The 20,204-nt window shown below is 54.7% G+C and overlaps 1 protein-coding gene across 3 annotated transcripts in view; it reads right to left on the bottom strand.

Annotated features, from left to right (window-relative positions):
• Window positions 1-20,204, bottom strand: part of DPP6 (dipeptidyl peptidase like 6) — a 974,485-nt gene that overhangs the window by 53,229 nt on the left and 901,052 nt on the right. For all 3 annotated transcript variants that reach the window (XM_018046661.1, XM_018046659.1, XM_018046660.1), the window contains exons 11-16: window positions 18,070-18,193; window positions 16,026-16,064; window positions 11,316-11,423; window positions 9,933-10,024; window positions 9,131-9,178; window positions 8,097-8,215 (exon numbers count right to left, since the gene is read on the bottom strand). In XM_018046661.1, coding sequence (XP_017902150.1) covers window positions 8,097-8,215; window positions 9,131-9,178; window positions 9,933-10,024; window positions 11,316-11,423; window positions 16,026-16,064; window positions 18,070-18,193 — 530 coding nt within the window. The remainder of the gene's footprint in view (window positions 1-8,096; window positions 8,216-9,130; window positions 9,179-9,932; window positions 10,025-11,315; window positions 11,424-16,025; window positions 16,065-18,069; window positions 18,194-20,204) is intronic.

The following is a 20,204-nucleotide window of genomic DNA, read 5'->3' on the forward strand; positions in this document are numbered from 1 at the left end:
ACACTGGCATGGCTGCCATTTCCTCCTCCAGGGGACCTTCCTGACCCGGGGATTGAACCCACGTCTCCTGTGACTCCTGCATGCAGGCGAGTGTTTACTGCTGAGCCACCGGGGAAGCCTACTAAGTGAGTTATATGAGAAATGAAAGTCAGTGCAAACATTAACTTACTGGCTGAAACCTAAATTCCTGAGCAGGGCATGTGAGGTTCCGGAAGCCCGGCCCCTCCCTGTCCTGCCGGGTGGCACCCCCACCTTGTACGCTGTTTCACCCCCTTGTATTTCTATAAACCTGTGAGTCCGGTCCATGCTTCTGATTCTTGGTTAGACTCTTCCCTTTGTTCAGAGCGCTCTGCTTTTTCTCAAGGCAAACTTCTTCCTCAAGAAGCCAGCCTGTTGGTGAAGCTCTCCCACTAGACGCGCTTCCAGGTGTGTGCTTGTGAAAGCGTGTGATGTTATTCAGGGCTACCTTACACTGCAGGGTTTACATGGATCCATGGATCCATTCCCCTCAGTCTTTCCAAAAGGACTTTCCACTATTCTCATTAGACCAAAGCGAACTCCTCCGTCCCCTGCCCTCATGGCCTGCTCTGCCCTGCTCACCCCTCTTCCCTGAGTTAGAGGCTCTCACCTCTGGGAGGAGGAGACCTCAGTGAGAGTGTCACGGGTGAGCTTGCGGGGGAGGACGCAGGACGGAGCAGGGGCCGAGTGAGTGTCAGAGTCAAGAAGCACTCGGTGTGTCGATTTCCAAGATGGAAAAGAGAAAGAAAAGGCGGTTTCGAGGCACAGCAGGAAGAGGTTTTTAAAAGAATCATCAAGGATATTAACAACTGCTAAGGAAACTGCCACAGGGCTGGCTGGTGTGAATCAGAGCATCCTTCAGGGAGGGGATAGCTGTGACAGCTTAAAAGGTCCGTCCAGTGGCAAAGATGTGAGCCAGCATAGAACACAGATGTGGGAAGCGTCCAGGCAGCTTTAAAACCTGAGTTGCAAATGGGACGTGCTCTGGGGTCTTTATAGAGAGTCGTGGGCAATGCTCCTGGAAGGCGAGTCCACATGCCACCTCAGGAGCAGAGACAGCGTCAGCAAGGCAGGGGAGGGTCCTGGGCAGGATGGAGCAAGCCTCTTGCCCACTTGAGTGTGGTGTGTGGCTCCTGCTAGAATCGCCAGGCAAACACAGCTCGGAGTCTCACACGCTGCTGCTGATGCCCTCAGCGCAACGTCAGCCTGGCTCAGGACCTCGAGAGTGACCGGGGTTGCTGTCGTGGCCTCCGAGCCCGTATTGCTCATGGCTCAGCTCCCAACATGCTCAGAACCCAGTCGCTTTCCTGCCAGTATCTCCCACTGCTTTTCCTACCATAGAGCTTGAGGCAAATATAATATACTGGGTTGATCCATAAAGAAGGCTGAGAGCTGAAGAACTGATACTTTTGAACTGTGGTGTTGGAGAAGACTCTTGAGAGTCCCTTGGACAGTGAGGAGATCCAACCAGTCCATCCTAAAGGAAATAAATCTTGAATATTCACTGGAAGGACTGATGCTGAAGCTGAAGCTCCAATACTCTGGCCACCTGATGTGAAAAGCTGACTCATTGGAAAAGACCCCGATGCTGGGAAAGATTGAGGGCAGGAGGAGAAGTGGGGGGACAGAGGATGAGATGGTTGGACGGCATCACCAACTCAATGGACATGAGTTTGAGCAAACTCTGGGAGATGGTGAAGGACAGGGAAGCCTGGTGTCCTGCAGTCCGTGGGGTCGCAAAGAGTTGGATACGACTGAGCAACTGACTAAACAAGACATTTAAACATTAATGTGAATGATAATTAGATATTTACAGATGAGGGTGCGTTTCGTGAGAAGACTGCTGACACCAATGGTAATGACTCAGAAGATGCTGATGCTGCCTTGCTGTTCAGGGCTGTGTCATAGGAGAAAGTAGAGTTGGACGACCAAAAATAGAAAATCTGAGGTGCACAGGTTGCTGAAAGTCATCTTAGAAAGTGAAGTGTCAATGTGCCAGGATTTAAAGTTTATGACCATTTAAAATTTTTCTGTAGATTTTTTTAATTGAAATAATGTTTGGACTATACTAAGTAAATTAAAATATAGTATTAAAACTAATATTATAGTTTCTTTCTACTTTTTAAATATAAGCCCTAGAAAACTTCAATTATCTACGTGGCTCATTTTGTGTTTCTATTAAATAGTGCTTGTCTAAAGTTTATGATCCTAAGCCTGATTTCAAAAGTTATTTTTCTGACTTCAAATGTAGTATATAATAGATATCAGAAAAAAAGCTCTTTTCTGGAAAAAATAGCATTTATAACCATTTAAAACCGAGGTCTGGGACTTCCCTGGAGGTGCAGTAGATAAGACTCTACCTGCCAATGCAGGGGACACTGGTTCGATTCCTGGTGCAGGAAGATTCCACAGGCTGCAGAGCAACCAAACCCAGGTGTTAACAACCACCGAGCCCGTGCTCCGGAGGCCACGGACCGCAAATGCTGAGCCCACGTGCTGTAACTATTGAGGCCTGCGTGCCCGGAGCCCGCGCCCTGCAGTGAGAGAAGCCACCAGAGCAGAGAGCAGCCCCCACCAGCCACAACTAGAGAAAGCCTGTGCAAAGCAACGGAGACGCAGCACAACCCAGAAGAAAGAAGTGTAAAAACTAAAGAAGAAAATTCTTAGAATGGATGTATAGGCAGCCTTTTCTCTGGAAGACGGGTTGGTTGGAGGTACACAGACACCTGTCTGGATCAAAGAGGGCAGGGGAAATGTTTTAGATTTTCTCCCTAAAGCATGATATTCTAGCGTAATTACATTCATAAGGCACATATATATTTATTATTGTAACACTGATGTATTTTATCTGGTCAGTGTTCACCACATCCCACCAGAACGCATCAGTGAAGACTAGAGGTCTTGGATGGACGGAGTCATGTAGACACTGGTTTCTCTCGCTATTGTTTAGTCGCTCAGTCGTGTCCAGCTCTTTGCGACCCCATGGACGGCAGCACACCAGGCGTCCCTGTCCTCCACTGTCTCCTGGAGTTTGCTCATGTCCTTTGAGTTGGTGATACTATCCAACCATCTCATCCTCTATCGTCCCCTTCTCCTTTTGCCTTCAGTCTTTTCCAGCATCAGGGTCTTTTCCAATGAGTTAGTTCTTGACATCAGGTGGCCAAAGTATTGGAGCTTCAGTTCAGCATCAGTCTTTCCAATGAACATTCAGGACTGATTTCCTTTAGGATTGACCAGTTTGATCTCCATGCAGTCCAAGGGACTCTCAAGAGTCTTCTCCAGCACCACAATTCGAACGCATCGGTTCTTCGGTGCTCAGCCTGCTTTATGGTCCAACTCTGCTATCTGTACATGACTACTGGAAAAACCATAGTGCTGACGATTGTGGACCTTTGTTGGCAAAATGATGTCTCAATATGCTGTCTCGGTTCGTTGTAGCTTTCCTTCCAAGGAGTTAGAATCTTTCAATTCGATCCCTGGGTTGGGAAGATCCCCTAGAGAAGGGGATGGCTGCCTACTCCGATATTCATGTCTGGGAGGTCCCACAGACAGAGGAGCCGGGCGGGACTACAGTCCATGGGGTCACAAAGACTTGGACACGACTGAGTGACTAACATTTTCAATGCTCCTGGGAGGGGATAAAAATCAACTCTTGCCGGAGAGAAATCTTGGGGGGTGCATAGGAGGTCATTGGGCAGCCAGGGAAAGGTATGAGCATGTGGAACACTGAGCGCAGGGCACTCTCCGCAGACCTATTTGTGATAAGAGTATAAATTACAAGGAGTCAGACACGGGAATATGGGCGTCGAGTATTAAACTAAACGAATGAACTTCATGTGTAAGAAGCTGGACACATACCGACTGTTTCCATTACCTGTCTCACAGGGTCATTGAGAAGACCAACTAAGCATGTAAACTGAGGCTTGCTGGTGTATCTTAGAGTAGATTTGATCTCATTATAAGATGTTGTATCATATTACAACCATTTGGATGCAGCTGGCTTCATTGCCAGGCCCCAGAGATCTGGAAAGGAACCTGATCCCTATATTAAATATGCAAGTGAGTTTCCACAAAGTTCTACTGAACACGGTTTACACATGTACCTTATGGAAGTATTCTGTGATTGCCTAAAACCCATGCCATTTAGATATAAATATTGACACTGATAGATGGGATCCAGCCAGGTAACGAGTGGATATACACACTGCAAACATTTCCAAGTCTTTACTTACTTATATTCTATTTTAGCCTATGTTTAATCTAACAGTGTGCAAAGGTATAACAATAATGTACATATTTTAAAGTGGTCACATAATAGAAATTAGAAATTTAAAAATTATAAAGAAACATAAAAGCGGCCATCTTTGAGAAACCACAGAGGAAACGCGAATGAATGTTAGAGGAGAAAGTACATGATGATGAGACGGGATGAATCCCTACAGTGAGGAAGATGGACAGACTCTACCACACCAGTCCATCCTAAGGGAAACCAACCCTGAATGCTCACTGGAAGGACTGATGCTGGAGCTGAGGCTCCAATACTTTGGCCATCTGATGCGAAGAACTGACTCATTGGAAAAGACCCTGATGCTGGGAAAGAGTGACGGCAGGAGGAGAAGTGGGCAGCAGAGGATGAGAGGGTTGGATGGCACCACCAACTCAACGGACATGGGTTTGAGTAAATTCTGGGAGACAGTGGAGGACAGAGGATTCTGGCGTGCTGCAGTCCATGGGGTCACAAAGAGCTGGACATGACTTAGCAGCTGGACAGCACCAACAACAAGGAGAAGAACTATATGCCAGAGGACTAACTAAACAGAAGTTCTGGCTGCAAGCTATTGATGAGCTGTGATCAGTCACGATGGGATTACGCTGCTGGGCACTGCAGCATGAGTGAAGGTGATAGACCCATATCGGATAAGCTTCCCAGAAACCATCACAATGGAAGGGCCACGAAAAGGAACAACAGGTTCACGTGGGGCTGCCACCGTTTCACGTGGCTATGACACCCAGCTCTTATGTACGGATGTGGGGTAAGCTTGCGTCTGCTCTGACTGGGCCTCTGTTTCAGTGGCTAGGGTCCACCTTGAACTAGTTAGTAAATCCTCTGACCACAGTCTTTAACCGAGACGAACATCCGTGGTTCGTGACGTGATGGGCTGGACACTTCTGAGCCTGGGAGCACCTACAGGCATTCCTTTCCCAATTCACCCAAGAGAATCGTCCAGCTGCCCTTACATTTCCCCTCAGCCTTAAAAGGAGAGCTTTTAGTTGCTGTTCTGCTTACATCTGAGAAGCTGAGTTTACCTACATAGTAGACTCCTGCAGCGGCAGGGGAGGAGCAGTTAAATGCTGCTCAGAGGTTCACAAAAGTGGTCCAGCAGTTAAGAGTCTGCTGTGCAATGCAGGGGACGTAGGTTAGATCCCCGGTTGGGGAACTAAGGTCCCACATGCCACGCGGAGCAGCAGAGCCAGCACGTCACAGCTAACGTCTGTGCACCACAACCAAAGATCCTGCAGGACGCAGCGGAGATGCCAGGTGTCGGAACCAAGGCTCGATGCAGCCAAATAAATGAATCCAGGTCTATCAGAGTGGCTGTGGAGTGTGGGAGAAGCAAACGGGAGAGGGTGTGGAGTTTAATAAACGCTGCTGTGGGCTACACATTGGGGCCTACTTTTATATCTACTGGCCTTCCCTGGTGGCTCAGATGGTAAGGAGCCTGCCTGCAATCCAGGAGACCTGGGTTCAGTCCCTGGGTCGGGAAGATCCCCCAGAGAAGGGAATGGCAACCCACTCCAGTATTCCTGCCTGGAGAATCCCATGGACAGAGGAGCCTGGCAGGCTACAGTCCATGGGGTCGCAAACCATCAGACACGACTGAGTGACTAACACTACGTTTCAGTGATTCAAAAAGTCCTGAGGTGACAACTCCACAATCAGTTAAGAGTTAAGTTTCTTAATAAGAGGCAGCAGGGGGTGGAGATCAGGTCAGATGGTCTCTGAGGTCTCCTGTGCTTCAAATTCTGCGAATCAGTTCTGTCGCTGGTGGGTCCAGGCATGTGTGTGGGGAGGGACGCCCGTGCTTCTGAAGCTGAGCTCACGGGGGCCTCAGGGGCCCGAGTCGTGTCTGTGACCTGGGATGGCCCGATTGGCTCTCTGCTTCTGCTTTCCTTCATAGTGGCCACTGAGGAGCGATCTCCTCACCCGGAATATCCACAGACCACCACACAGGTAGCTTTATACAGGAAACAAGTCGTGGGACTGACTGGAGCATAAACATAAAAAGAAACGTTATTCCCCACTCGGGACAGACACCAGCGGGAGGACAGGAAATCCACACAGAGATGAATGTCCAGCGACCTCCACGGGCTGCCCAAGGGGCCTCCCAACGCGGGCGCCATTTTTACGTCCAACGCCTCCACACAGGAGCGTCTGTGCCCAAACCCAGGGCCACAGATTTCTTGGGAGAGCCGTTCAGTTTCAACCCTGGGTGGGGGTCTGCGGGACTGGACAACGAGAGCCTGCCGTCCTCACAATGAGGCCCTTCCCACTGAGAAGGGCCCACAGAACCAAGCAGGAGCACGCACTTGTGAACGTTCAGTTCAGTTCAGTTGCTCAGTCGTGTCCAACTCTTTGCAACCCCATGGACCGCAGCACGCCAGGCTTCCTTGTCCATCACCAACTCCTGGAGCTTGCTCAAACTCCTATCCATTGAGTTGGTGATGCCATCCAACCATCTCATTCTCTGGGGAATGTTAGCAAGAACCCAAGAATGAGACCCAAACCATGACCAGCTTGGCCAGGGACAACACAGAGCCTGAAGCCCCCAGCTCACCATCTGCCTCGAATTTAAACCTGTTTCTGGAAAATGATGTCTGCCTTCTTTTCGAGAGCTTCCTTGAGGGAGGCTCTGTGACCTTTCCCTTCCAGTCATTATTTCTGGGACTTCCTCTTTAGGACTTCCATTTCCCTTCTGTATTTCATCACGACCTTCCACACTGTAAGGCCACATCCTCCCCTAGAGGTAAGGAGTCAGATCTCTGGTCCTGTAGCTTCCGTCAGGCCCCCGTCTCCTGCTCCTTGTGGGTCTGCTGACCACACTCCCCAGTCTCTGTGCATCTCTGCATGTTCCCAACAGCTAATTTCACAAAGGTCCTGCCCTGGGGCGACAGGTCTTGATGGGGAAAGAGGAGTCTGGTCGGATGCTTCAAGGGGATTGGGGTCTAGAGTTGTAGTTCAGATTCCCCCACCCCCCACCGAACATGAAATTTTCTCCCATCATCCATGCTCGGGTGATGAAGGGGCTGAGATTTCAGATGATGACGCTGTTAAAGAGGGGATGAAGTCCCGAGCCACTGAGTGGCCAGCAAGGCTATCACGGCCTGAAGAAGGCTCTTCACGCCTCACCTGGGACCCTGGGGTTGAATTGCTCCTGGCGTCGGTCTGTTCCTGCCCTCAGTGTAGTTTCCTCCAAGAGATGATCTCAGTAGATCAAGCTCTTCCTTGAGACATATTTTGTTACAACTGTATTTATAATCTCTTACTTTTCTGTGGGTTCCTATCCTATCTTTCCAAGACCTGAGGACAAGATGCAAACACATTTCTTTTTGTCCGTGATGGGACTTGGTCTGCTGTTTTGCATATGCTAACTGGTGTGATCAAGAACTTTTTGAAGTGTGGGATAAATTATCCATGCATTGGGTCCTAGGAAAATAAATCTTTTTCCTGGGTTCTTTTATATCTCCATCTTTACATATACTTAATAATTTTTGAAACGGTTTTATCACCTTTTTAGATGACCTGCGTCCATCCGTGTGTAAGATAAATATTTTTTTTAAAAGGAAAATGTAGGTGAATTTTAGGATTAACTGGCATAGCACGTGGAGAACACTTTGATAAATTGTAACCCTTTATAAGATGTAAAACATCAGCAATGCTCCAGACAGAGGTGATCCAGGAACATTGCTCGGTGAGCCGAGGTCTGTCCCGGGGGTCCTGGAGCTCCTGGGGCGGGGTACCTGCCTGGTCCCCGCAGCGGCTATGAATGACGCACGCGCTGGTAGCGGCGGGAACTCACCTTCACACTTGAGCAGGAAGAAGTCGGCACCGGGGCTGAAGGAGGCGCTGAAGTAGGTGCAGTTGTCCACCAGGTCACAGGACAGGCACTGCCGGTTGAAGCTGCCCACTGTGCTGGCACTGCGCAGGGAGGGCGGGCGGGAGTGAGTGGTCACTGCGGGCAAGACCCTCAGTCCCAGCCGAGTGGCCCGCTGGGTTCTCCTATAGGGGAGGTCTGGGGGCGCTGTCTCCTTGCCCGTCTCCCTGCTGGCCCCCCTGGGTGCCGGGCTCGGCTGTCACGAGCCCTCCCTGCCCCGCTATGGGCAGGGGCCCCTGGGCACGGCTGCTCTGGGGGTCACCCAGGCGGGCCGAGTCCTGGCGACCCGCAGCTGCCACTCGGGGCCTTGCTGATCAAGCACGATTTCACTCCCCGAAGGCTTAGCCAACAGGTGATATCAGAGCTTACGAGACACCAAGGTGCCTTCCAGAAGCCTGGAAGAAGTCCTGGTCGGAGCTGTTGGCACAGGATGGGTCTGGACGCGAAAACCGTCCACTGGACCAAAGACCTTTTGGTGCGAAGGGGAGAGCGTCCTGACGGGACAAGTCAGAGGCAGGTGGGTGGCCAGTCTCCATCCCCCTTTGCTAATTTGGGGGCGGGACGGATGGGATTATCCAGGTGGACAAGCAGAGGTGACCCGTCCATGGAGAGAAGCGGGCCTGTGACTGCAGGGATGTGCCCAAGTTTCCTCCACCTCTGAAAGGACCCCTCTGTGCAGCCCTTACTCTGCGGCTGGAGGGGGCGGCCGTGCACCTGACAGGGCCGGGGGGGTAGGCACCATCCAGGCCACAGGGGCCTCACACCACGGAGTCCCCTTAGGTGGCCCTGAGCTGGTGGCAGGAACCAGCTGCTGCCTCCTTCCCATCTGGAAAGCGTGGCGGGGGTGGTAATGGTGCCTCACAGTTGGGGCAGAGGGCAGGCAGGCGGGAGGGGTCGGGGGAGAGGGCGGGCTGGTGGGTGCGGTCGGGGGCGGAGTGGGGAGTGGGGTGGGGACGCACCTGTACAGCTGGCGCCGCCTCGGCAGGTCCTCTGTGCTGAGGAAGTAGCTGTGAAGACCAGCGGGGGCACAGCGGTTAGCTCGCTTTGGGGCAGGTTGGTACTTGGCATGCCAGGCCAACCCCCCGGCGCCCCCCCGGGGTCATGCGCTGTTCAGGGCCCACAGCTGGTAAGTTCCTGCCCGGGGCCAGCTCCCCGTGGGCGGCAGGGGATGGCCACACTCCCACGGGCTGAAGGCGCCACGCCCGGGCAGACCTCTGCTGGCCCAGGTATGCCCGCACCGCCCAGGGCTTGGCCGCGGGGTGCACAGCTGGGTCTGGATGTGGGAACCCCTTCACAGGACCAACCCTCTGGAGGGCCAGAGCCGGGAGTCCAGACATGCAGCCCGACTTCACGACTCCTCGGCCCATGCCCGCCCGGGACCCCACGCGGAAACCCAGGCTCTGGTCCAGAAGCGGGCAGGGTGGTGGCGTCCCGCCTGCCTGAGTGGAGCCCCAGCTCCTGACGTTACCAGCCAGACAGTTTGGAGGAAGTCCCGTAACTTCTCTCCGTCTTGGCCTTCTCGCTCAGAAGCAGGGCAGCAGTGACGTGCACTGGGGATGCCCTGGGCTCCCCGACCCCACTCCCGAGAGCCAGCAGAGGCTCAGGGCCTGCACGGCTGCAGGCCCAGCAGCGTCTGTCGCTAGGACCCGGCGACTCGGGACATGGTGTGTTGGCAGCTAGGGTCTTGAGACGCCAGGAGAGTCGGGCCAAGGGCCAAGCGAGCAGAGAAGGGTGCGGAGTGGCGGGAGGACGCTCACTCACATCTGACTCCGCTTCTCGTCGTAGGACAGGATCTTGGTCACGTCCCAGTCCCCGGAGGTGATGGACTGGATGTTGTCGTTGCTGCTGTTGGGCTGCAACACAGGTGGGGGCAGGGGGGTGTGTGGTTGGGGAAGGGGCAGGATTGCAGCCTCCCTTCTCAGCCCCGGGGCCCTCAGACAAGAGGTGGTGAGTGGGCCCTCCCTGGGGTGATCCCTCCTCCTGTCCCACCCTGGCCTCCTCTGCCCATCCCCAACTCTCTGAGTGCTCCTGTGACGGCCAGGACCCCTGGTCACTGCGCTGGTCAACCAGCTCGACTAGATCGCCAGTGACTCTTGCCGAGAGCTCTGCACCTTAACCCAGTGTCTCAGGCTGGGGACAGTGTTCCTTCACAGCTTGTGAATCTAGTAAGTGGGTCATCACGATAGCGGGACGAGGAGAGAGGAGAAAAATCGGGCAAGGGGATGCGACAGGGCAGGGAAAGAAAGTATAAAGCCAGGAAGGGAGGGGCGGAGGCGGCGAAGGCCGCCCTGGCCTTGGTCTTCGTTGCTGCTTGTCACAGGGGCGATATTTTTGAGAACTTTTTAAAAAGCAATTTCATTCACATGTCCTGATCCTGAACAGGTCTGCACCTGCTTCAATGCAAACCCATCTGCCTAGGGCGGTGCAGGTGGAGGACAGCAGCCCTCGCCTCCCTCCTAAGAGCGGGGTCCCTGAAGGGCAGCCCCGCGGAGCACCCCTCGGGGAGGGGGCAGGCCTCCGGGTGCCCCCCTGCAGGGGGTGGACTTGCTGGCGGCCTGCTCTGTCTAAACACACCGTATGCAGCTCCCACGTTCCCCGATCAGTGACCCTCGGCCCTTTGCCCGAAGCTACTGTACAGGCAAGTGCAGTGCCTCTGGCTGACGGTGGAGGCGGGACGCCAGGGCACAGGGCCGGCCCCCAGGACCCAGAAGAGGGAGGCCAGGCTGACCGGCACACACAGTGGGCTACGTGTCCTGGGCTCAGACCCAGCAGACTGCCCAGGGTCTCCCCTGACGTCATCAGCAGCATCGCTCCTGAGCGGTAACAGGAGGGGCGAATGCCACCTCCACGCGCTCAGCACGGCTGGCTCATCAGGGCCCTATTTGGCCCCACAGGGGAGCCACCTTCCAGTCTGGGGGCCCTGCTCCCCTCTGCACACCTTGAAGGTGACAAGTGCACTCAGCCCTGGCCCCTGGGGGCCAATCCCACTTGCTAAGCAAAAACTGGGGAGGCTCACCAGGGAGGGGGCTCAGCCGAGAGGGGGCTTACCTGGGAGGGGGCTCACCTAGGAAGGGGGCTCACCTGAGGGGACTCACCCGATGGGGGGCTCAGCTGGGAGGGGCTCACCTGACCGGGGGGGCTCACCTGCGAGGAGGAGACGGTGATGTGGTAGAACTTCCCCTGCCCACCCTGTGGGATCGCTCGGACGAAGAAGAACTTCCGGCCATCTTTGGAGAACACCGGCTCTTCATTCTGCGGACAGAAGCCATTGATTAAGTCTATAAACTGCTTCATCTGGTTTCCAGAGGTTGAACCAGGATAAAACACATCTTGAGATACACTTCCTGTGTTATTTCCAACAGGGGTAAAGTCTATGTGGGGCCTTTTCTCGCCTTGGGAATCACGTGTCAAACCTCCAGCTTCCTAAAAGAAAGTGAGGACTTCAGAGACGACAGCTCAGCACTTGGGAAGTGCAGGGTCAGGCTCCCCACTTACCTGGGGCTGTGGAATCCAGGGTGCCCTGAAAAACCCTCCAGGGGTGTTTGCTAAACCGTTTAAAAAAACTGAAATAGAGTTGATTTACAACGTCATGTTAGCTTCAGGGGCATAGCAAAGTGATTCAGTTATGTGTGTGTGTATCTGTACACACTTATATATATTTCAGCTTCTCTTCTATTATAGGTTTTATTACAGGACAGTGAACACAGGTACTTCTGCTGTTCAGTTCACTTCAGTCACTCAGGCATGTCCAACTCTTTGCGGGCCCATGGACTGCAGCACACCAGGCCTCCCTGTCCATCACCAACTCCCAGAGCTTACTCAAACTCATGTCCATTGAGTCGGTGATGCCATCCAACCATCTCATCCTCTGTTGTCCCTGTCTCCTCCTGCCCTCAATCTTTCCCAGCATCAGGGTCTTTTTAAATGAGTCAGCTCTTCGCATCAGGTGGCCAAAGTATTGGAGGTCTTTGTTATTTTATATACAGAAGGATGTATATGTTAATCCCAAACTCCTAACTTATCTCCGCCCTCTTCGATAAACATAAATTTGTTTTCTACGTCTGTGAGTCTATTTCTGTTTCGTAAAAAAGTTTGTTTCTACCATCCAAGGAGTTAACGATCATAATTCTGAAGAAGCACAAACCTGATCTTGCCTAAAAATGGATTCTATTCTTTCCATCCTTTGACCTTTTATTCAATAAAATCCACCTCATACTGAATAGCTCACCACGGAGACAAGAAAAAAGAAAGGAAAAAAAAGGCCCAGCAAACAAGGACAGCGCCCGTGTGTGCTACGACGTGGGAGGGAGCACAGTGTTCTCTGGGTCTCACTGAGCTTCTCAGCCGCTGTCAAAGGAGCGGGGCGTTCCCCATGCCCATTCGGTAGGAGGCGCGTATTTCCCTGGACCCTCTGTCACTGCTGGCTTCTCAGGGGGCTCAGAGGTATGGAATCCGCCTGCTCATTCAGGAGACTCGGGTTCTAGCCCTGGGTCGGGAAGATCCCCTGGAGGAGGGAATGGCAACCCACTCCAGTATTCCTGCCTGGGAAATTCCACGGGCAGAAGAGCCTGGAGGGCCACAGTGCACGGGGTTGTAAACAGTCGGACACAGCTACGCACGCACGCACTGTCTCTTTCCCCTGGAGACAAAACCAGCATTCCCAGTTTTCCCTGGGGGAGAATTCCAGGCTGGACTCAAAGCCAGCGCCTGGAGCATGTGCCTGCATCTTGGTTTGCCCCCCACCCTAAAAGCTGAGGAGTCCCGCTCAGTGCCCAGCCACACCCCCTCAGGATGGCGGTCGCCTGGACGGGGAGAAAGGGATTTCGCTTTGGGGGGCGACACCCCAGCCTCTGTGAAGCTGCAGCTTAAAGGTTTCCAATTAGTCGGCCACAACATACATTTTCTGATTTGAGGAGATCCACGCTGAGGCGGAGGGGAACAAATGGTAAATAAACCCCAGCTGGCAGGAGGAGAACTCATTTCCCCGCGGTGAATGAACACATGCAAATGTGATATGCCCAGAGAAATAAACCAACATGTGATTAAAGTGACATTTAATCTTCATGAATATTTGCAGTAAAATGAAACCTCTAATCTGCAAATATTTATTTTTCTATTTAGAGTTGGAGGCATGGTATTTAAAAATAGAGGTGACAGAAAAACCCAGCAGTAAATCTGGCTTTTTACAGGCACTTTTATTTGCCAACCGCAGGATGGATACCACAATACTGCATCCGTTTTCTGGGGGGGGGGGGGGGGGAACTGTCTGCACTTTTGGCAGAGAAAATTACTATGCGTAAATGTAATAAATAATTAATCCTGGCCCGAAGCCCTTGCTTTTACACTGAGAAGGCCCCATGCATTGCCATGTCATCTTCACATCCATCCTGGGAACATTCCTCGGCAGGAAGGGGGGAGACCAGACTTTGAGCCTCGCTGAGACCTGGTTTCTCACGCAGCAGACGTATCTTTAGTGGGAAAGTGCAATGACTTTTGACCAGGAGTGTGCTTCAGTCCGACTCTGCGACTCCAGGGACTGCAGCCCGCCGGGCTCCTCTGTCCGTGGGACTTCCCAGGCAAGAACACTGGAGTGGGTTGCCATTTCCTCCTCCAGGGGATCTTCCCGAGCCAGGGATCGAACTGGGAAGGCAGGGGTGAGAAGGGGGCCCTGTGACCCTGGCTTCCCCACAGCGCTCTGCCCGTGAGGAGACAAACTGCACCCCGCTTCAGTTAAGTCCATCCCCCCTCCTCCGGCTCAGACATGAACTGCCCATGGTGGGAGGCCTGGCCCCCCGCACCTCCGCTCCCCACCTGCGATGGCCGAGCCCTTCCACGCCCCAGGCACAGAGTCTAGGACTCCACCACGTTCCCCGCTTTGGGACCCAGACATCCTCTCCCTGTCTTCACTGAGACATCATGGAGACTGCTACTCCAGCAGACTCATTCCTTACAAAGTCAAGGATGACACAAACGAAAACATGTTCATAGAAGCAAGCCCTCTGCAGCTTCGGGCGCACTCGCGATGTGGCGCACACCCTGGCGGGTTTCCTTCTCCTCGGGGCGGAGCCTGGAATCCACTAGCTGCTCCTCCGCCTCCAGCTCGGCAACCGCTGCAGCCCCCACGCAGCCTCCCGCTTCCTGACTCTGTCATCCCGGGCATCTCAGGGACCTGGAGTCACATGGCGGGCGGCCCCTGTCACTCGGCGCTGTGCCCTCCGCAGCATGACCCACACCAGCCGCAGGGCAGGAGCAACCCAGATGCCATCACCGAAGAGCAAAGCGTGCTTTGTCCACCCGGCGGCGCGTTCAGCCGTGAAGCAAGTGGAAGCGGTGGATGTGAGTTTTGGAGATCCACAAAACGAGGTGTCTGGCACGATCTCATACTAGTGGAACAGACGACTTTACGCAGATAATGGATTTCTTCTCCGACTCTTTCGCTTCAACCACTTGGGCATCTTGTGTGATTTTAAGAGGCACGTCGTAACATTACGTCTGGGGCTTGCGCTCGCCTTATCGGTCCAGGCGGCACTCAAGAGCTCCTCAGCTCCCCAGCAAGTACTTTCTGACGCCCGAGCACAGTCTCATGATGGGTATTTCCTAGCGGGGACCTGGCATTCAAAGTTGGACACAGGAAGCAAGCGGCTACACGAGTGGTCCGCTTCTGCGTCAGGCGGGCCCAGGGCAGGACACGGGTGTCTCTAAAGCATTGCTCCTTCGATGAGGCCGCCGCCCTCCCCTGAGATGACTGACGGAGGTGAGGCCAGGCGCTGACTCCGCAGGTCACACGGTGCGCGGAGCTTCTGGGATGTCCCTGGAGAGCCACTGTGGACAGCCCAGCTTCAGTCATTCATCCACGAACGGACTCTACCCCGTCCACAGAGAGGCGCGCCTCTGCCGGCCCCACCGTCATCCTGAGACTCAGATCCAGTTCGATAGAATTTTCAGACGATTTTCATCCCATTCGGTAGGACGAGAAGGAAGTGGGCTTCCAAAACCTTCCACGTGTGCTTTCTAACGTCAGGCTGTGCAACGAGAAAAAAGGAACCGAAGCAAGAAAGCACCAGTGCGAGGGTTTTATTTTTTGTGGGAGCTGAACTTTCTTGTTGGAGTGACTGGCTGCAGGTCTCATCCGGTAGCCTCCAGTTCCTCAGGCCTGCCTCGCTTGCATCTCTTAGCTGAGTCGGGGACAGAAATCCAGGGAAGACTCAGCGGGCCTGTCTGGAGTCCCCCCCGCATGAAGGAGGCTTCTTTGAACCAGGCTGAGAAAATCAGGGACGTCAGCCATGTTTCATTTTCTTTCACCAAAGTGGGCCTCCCAGGCGGCTCAGCGGTAAAGAACGTGCCTGCCAGCCAGGTTCGATCCCTGGGTTGGGAAGATCCCCTGAAGGAGGAGACGACATCCCACTCCCGGATGCTTGCCTGGAGAGTCCCAGGGACAGAGGAGCCTGGCAAGCTACGGTCCATGGGGTTGCAAAGAGCTGGACATGACCGACCGAGTAAGCACAGGTTAAATCCAGGCAACTCGTGTGGCTCAGCCGCGGTTCACCAGAGGGGAACTCGTCCGCGGCACACCAGAGGGACACCCCGAGACCTGAGAACCCCGCACGGCCCTGGCAGGCTCTTGCAGCCCCTCCCACAGAGCCCACGGCTCTCCAGCCCTGCTGGGCCTCCCGGGGCGGGGGACGAGGGGTGCTGCGCGGCCCTACCGCCCCACGGAACCTCGCGCGCATGTGTGTGTGTTCCTGGAGCTTCCTGTAGGGTTTAATGTCAGAAGCCATGTTGTAACACCTGGGGAAGGAGGACTTGGTGGCTGGTGGGGACGGCGAGTGTGGGGTTTACACACGGAATAGTTACCTGTCTGTGCAGCCAGGCTTCACTTTCATCCTCGTGTTTCTGAAACGAAATAAGAGGGTTAGTGGAAGGCGTCTGTGCACATCGTGGGTCTCTGACCGGTGGTGCAGAAGCAGTCTGGCTCCCTCCGCGGGGGCCGCACAGGCTCGGGAGGAGGCTGGCTGCTCTCTGCCTCGTCTAGCGCTGCAGCTCAGAGCTGAGCGCGCGTGTCCTCGAGCAGGGAAGACGTCACTTTCCCGGCCATGAGGACAGACAGCCGGGGTGAGAATCCTCTGCAGGACTGCCATTCGGCGGTCACCCCTGACAGGCACGGGCCCGTTAGACAGTCGCCCCTGACAGGCACGGGCCCATTTAAAGGCAAGTCTCAAGTGCCACAGTGTGTGTATGTGTGTGTCTGTGTGTGTGTGTGTGTGGACATGTGTCAAATTTCCAGTTCACAACTCTGAGTAACCCTTGGGACTTAGACCACAGCTGAACAGTCAATCTGAGAACCGTGTGGAAAAACAGAAAGAGAGACGACCAAACCCACTGCACCGGGAGCAGCTGCTCCGCGGCAGGCGCCGTGGCCTGTCCCGGGGCTGCTCTGCTCTTCACCTGCAGACTCTGACCGCAGGCAGCAGGACTGTCACCGCGGACCCCACAGGGCCAGGGGCACAGACCCCAGGGCCCCGGGGCACAAGCTGCGCCCGCTCCTCCCTTCCTTCCCCTCAGGAAGCTCATCAGAACAGCCCGGAACCTGCTCCAGACTGGATCACAGACAAAGTAAGTCACCGGACCGTGGAGGACGCCAGTCCCAGCCATAGCTCCCTGGGACCGTCCTCGGGCTGCGGGGTCAGGCTGTTTGGGGGCATCTCCCAAGTCACAACATGGCTGCTTTGCAAGCCCGTTGCCTCCCCAGTGGGGAAATAAAAATTTAGGGCCCCCCAAAAAATAAAAATAGAAGTTTAGGACCAAAAAAGGGTTTCTGAGAGATGAGCCCGGGTTGAGTAGACGTTTCTTGGGGCTCAGGGAGCGTGGAGGACGCAGTCCAGGGCCAGGGAAGTCTGGCTGTGGGTCACTCCTCGATCCTCAGGGGAGCCCGGCCTGCTTATTTACATTTTCATTCCTCCTTGGGCTCCTTCCTTCGCCTCCTCCAACCGCCCACTGAGCCAGCCTGGGGCCGCAGGAACACGGCGGTGACTTGCAGACAGGAGGCTGACTGCCCAGGGGACTGGCTGGCTCTGGCCGGGCTGGGGGCGCCGACGCTGAAAGGGGCAGGCGTGGGTGCAGTGCTGGGCCCTGGGAACGCAGGCCCGGCCACTCCCCTCTCCAGCGCCAAGTGGAGGACGAGGAGCAGGCCCCTGTATGGAGTGGCCGGGGCAAGGTGAACAGAACGGTCACTTCTGGGACCTGGCGTCCGCGGGGATGAGCCCTGAGTCTGTAGCAGTTCTCAAGTCAGCCACCAGGCGGCAGCAAAACGGAGGCCAGCGAGCCTGGACCAGCTGGCACTCAGCCTGTGTGTGTCTGTGTGTGGGTGTCTCTCTCTCTCTCTCTGTGTCTCTCTGTGTCTGTGTGTGTCTCTGTATGTGTTTCTTCCTCTGTGTGTCTGTCTCAGTGTGTGTCTCTCTCTCTGTGTCTGTGTGTGTCTCTCTCTGTATCTGTGTGTGTCTCTCTGTGTCTCTGTGTGTGTGTCTCTGTGTCTGTGTGTGTCTCTGTGTGTGTGTCTCTCCCTCTCTGTCTCTCTGTGTGTGTGTCTCTCCCTCTCTGTGTCTCTGTGTCTCTGTGTGTGTGTCTCTGTGTGTGTCTCTCTCTCTGTGTCTGTGTGTGTGTCTCTCCCTCTCTGTGTCTCTGTGTCTCTGTGTGTGTGTCTCTGTGTGTGTCTCTCTCTCTGTGTCTGTGTGTGTGTCTCTCCCTCTCTGTGTCTCTGTGTCTCTGTGTGTGTGTCTCTGTGTGTGTGTCTCTCTCTCTGTGTCTCTGTGTCTCCCTCTCTGTGTGTGTCTCTCTCTCCCTCTCTCCCACGTGACCCTGACGCCCGGGAAGCGCCTGCCGGCCTGCCCGGCCCCCCTACCTTGGTGCAGACCCCCGTGGTGGCGTCACAGAGGGTGAGGATGGACACGTTCTGCGCCCGGCTCAGCCAGTTCACGGCGACCTTGGTGCTGGTGGCCCACTTGACCATGGTGATGTAGTACTCCCTGCAACAGAGGGCGGCGCTGAGGGCCCCGGGGCTCTGGGCGGCACCAGTGCAGAGATGCCGGAGGGAGCCCCCAGGGGCAGCCGGCGGGACAGCGAGGGAGCGGTGCGTTTCTCTCCGAGCTGCCCCCGAGCTGCGCTCCTGCACTGGCACCTTCCAGCCGCCCCACCAGGTTCTGTAAGTCGGCGGCCGGTGCTGCCTGCTGCCCGGCTTTCCTGCCACAGGGACACTCAGCGCCACGTGGTGAAAGTGGCCAGGACGTCTGAGCCGGGAAGGGCTCCTGGGGTACACCTGTCCCCCTCCCCGCCCCCCCCCCCCCCCGGCCCCCGAGCGAGGCAGCTGCGGCGCTCCAGTCCCCAAGTCCCCAGGGCCATTCTCACTCTATTTAGGGAAACGGGTGCCTCCGCTCTGGGCACGTGGTGGACTTGATCTGATATCTGAGCTGTCACGCACCTGCTTTTACCCAAACCTGAAAACCCCAGAACTGTTCTGGGCCACTCTGTACTCAGCCCCTGGGTATTTAATTCAGTTACCCAAAGCCGCCCGCGCCCCGCCCCCCCAATCAGGATTTTTACGAAAAATGTGCATTGATGAGTTAGAAGGACATGACAAAAAAAGAAAAACAAATAAGCAACTTCACAAAAACACATCCCTCCGCCCGCCCGACTCTATCTGTAATGAGATCTCGTGTTCAGAATGATGACTCCATGTCTGACAAGATCCCTTATCGCTAAAACGCTGTGCGTTTGCGGGACTATGCCTGCGAGCTGGAAGGAGACCCGGTACGCTCAGTAATTACTGTCGGCAGAAGGATCGAAACAACCCGGCGCGCTGACACGGCCTTCAGCTAGTCAGGGGATTAAATCGCTGGGTCCCCCACTTCTCAGGACCGTTAGTCACAGCTGTTATTCAACCAAAGCTGAGAGCACAAAACGAACACGGCAGGGAGGCCTCTGAGCCAGGGCATCAGCTCCCGCGGGGCAGAGAACGGGCCCCGGGACGCCCCCCCACAGTCCCCGGAAATTTGCTGTGGACACGGTGGAGAGTCGCTCAGCACGGCCCGGCTCTTGCTTTCCCACCGTCTCGGGTTCCGGGAGTTTCTGAAATGCCACTGCTCCTGTTACCATCCGCTCCGCAAGCCCGCGGGCTCCGGGGACCTGGGCCTGCGTGTTTGTTCACCGGGACCCGCTTTCCCACCCCGCCCTCTGGCGGCTCCGGCTCTGAGAGTCACGTGTCTTTCTGGCAGCTTCCTGGGCTGCCGCCTTGCTGTTGCGTCACTGCCTCAAGGCTGGGAGCTGTGTTTGTAACAATAGGATCTTACAGTCTGCCTGGATCTTTGCAGCCAGGAAACAGGTACTCAGCTTTGCTCCTTAAACAGCCACTCAGGTCTGTGCCAGCCCGTGCTGCACACAGAACACTTTGAATTTCCAGTTACACCATAAATGAGCTCTGGTACCTGTTGGACAGACACTGCAGCGAGCCCGGTGACCGAAAGGCCTGGTTTTTGGACCTGTTTGATGCAGGCGTTCCTGTTGAGGTGTGATGGAAGGTCACAGAGACAGGCTGCAGAGGTTTGCTATTTAGAAGTGCAACCAAAGAGGTGAGATGAGGCGACTGTAAAGAAACTGGAATTGCAAATGAGAAAATGAAAATGGAAGAAAATTTGGGAAGCTCCCCCAGAAGGCAGAGGAAGGGGTCCCTGCAGGGGAGAGATGGAAGACAGCAGATGGTCCTCACATCTGAGAATCTAAGTGCTTCTCACCGACGAACTGGAGTGATGGGAAGAGATGCAATAGCTGAAGGCACCACAAGACTCCTGCATAGTGCAGACGTGAGCACGCAGAGCAAAGGGTTTTCCAATCCCAGGGAAATTAACAAAACGCCTAAAAATATTCTCATCCAATCTTAGAAGTCTACAGGAAAAGAAATGCCACAACAATCCAGTAACAAGGAAATAAGTCTTGAGAAAAGATACAGATTTATGCTGACCTCAGATTTCTCAGCTATTTTAA

This window comes from Capra hircus, chromosome 4 (assembly GCF_001704415.2).
Source record: "Capra hircus breed San Clemente chromosome 4, ASM170441v1, whole genome shotgun sequence".
In the NCBI taxonomy this organism is placed as follows: domain Eukaryota; kingdom Metazoa; phylum Chordata; class Mammalia; order Artiodactyla; family Bovidae; genus Capra; species Capra hircus.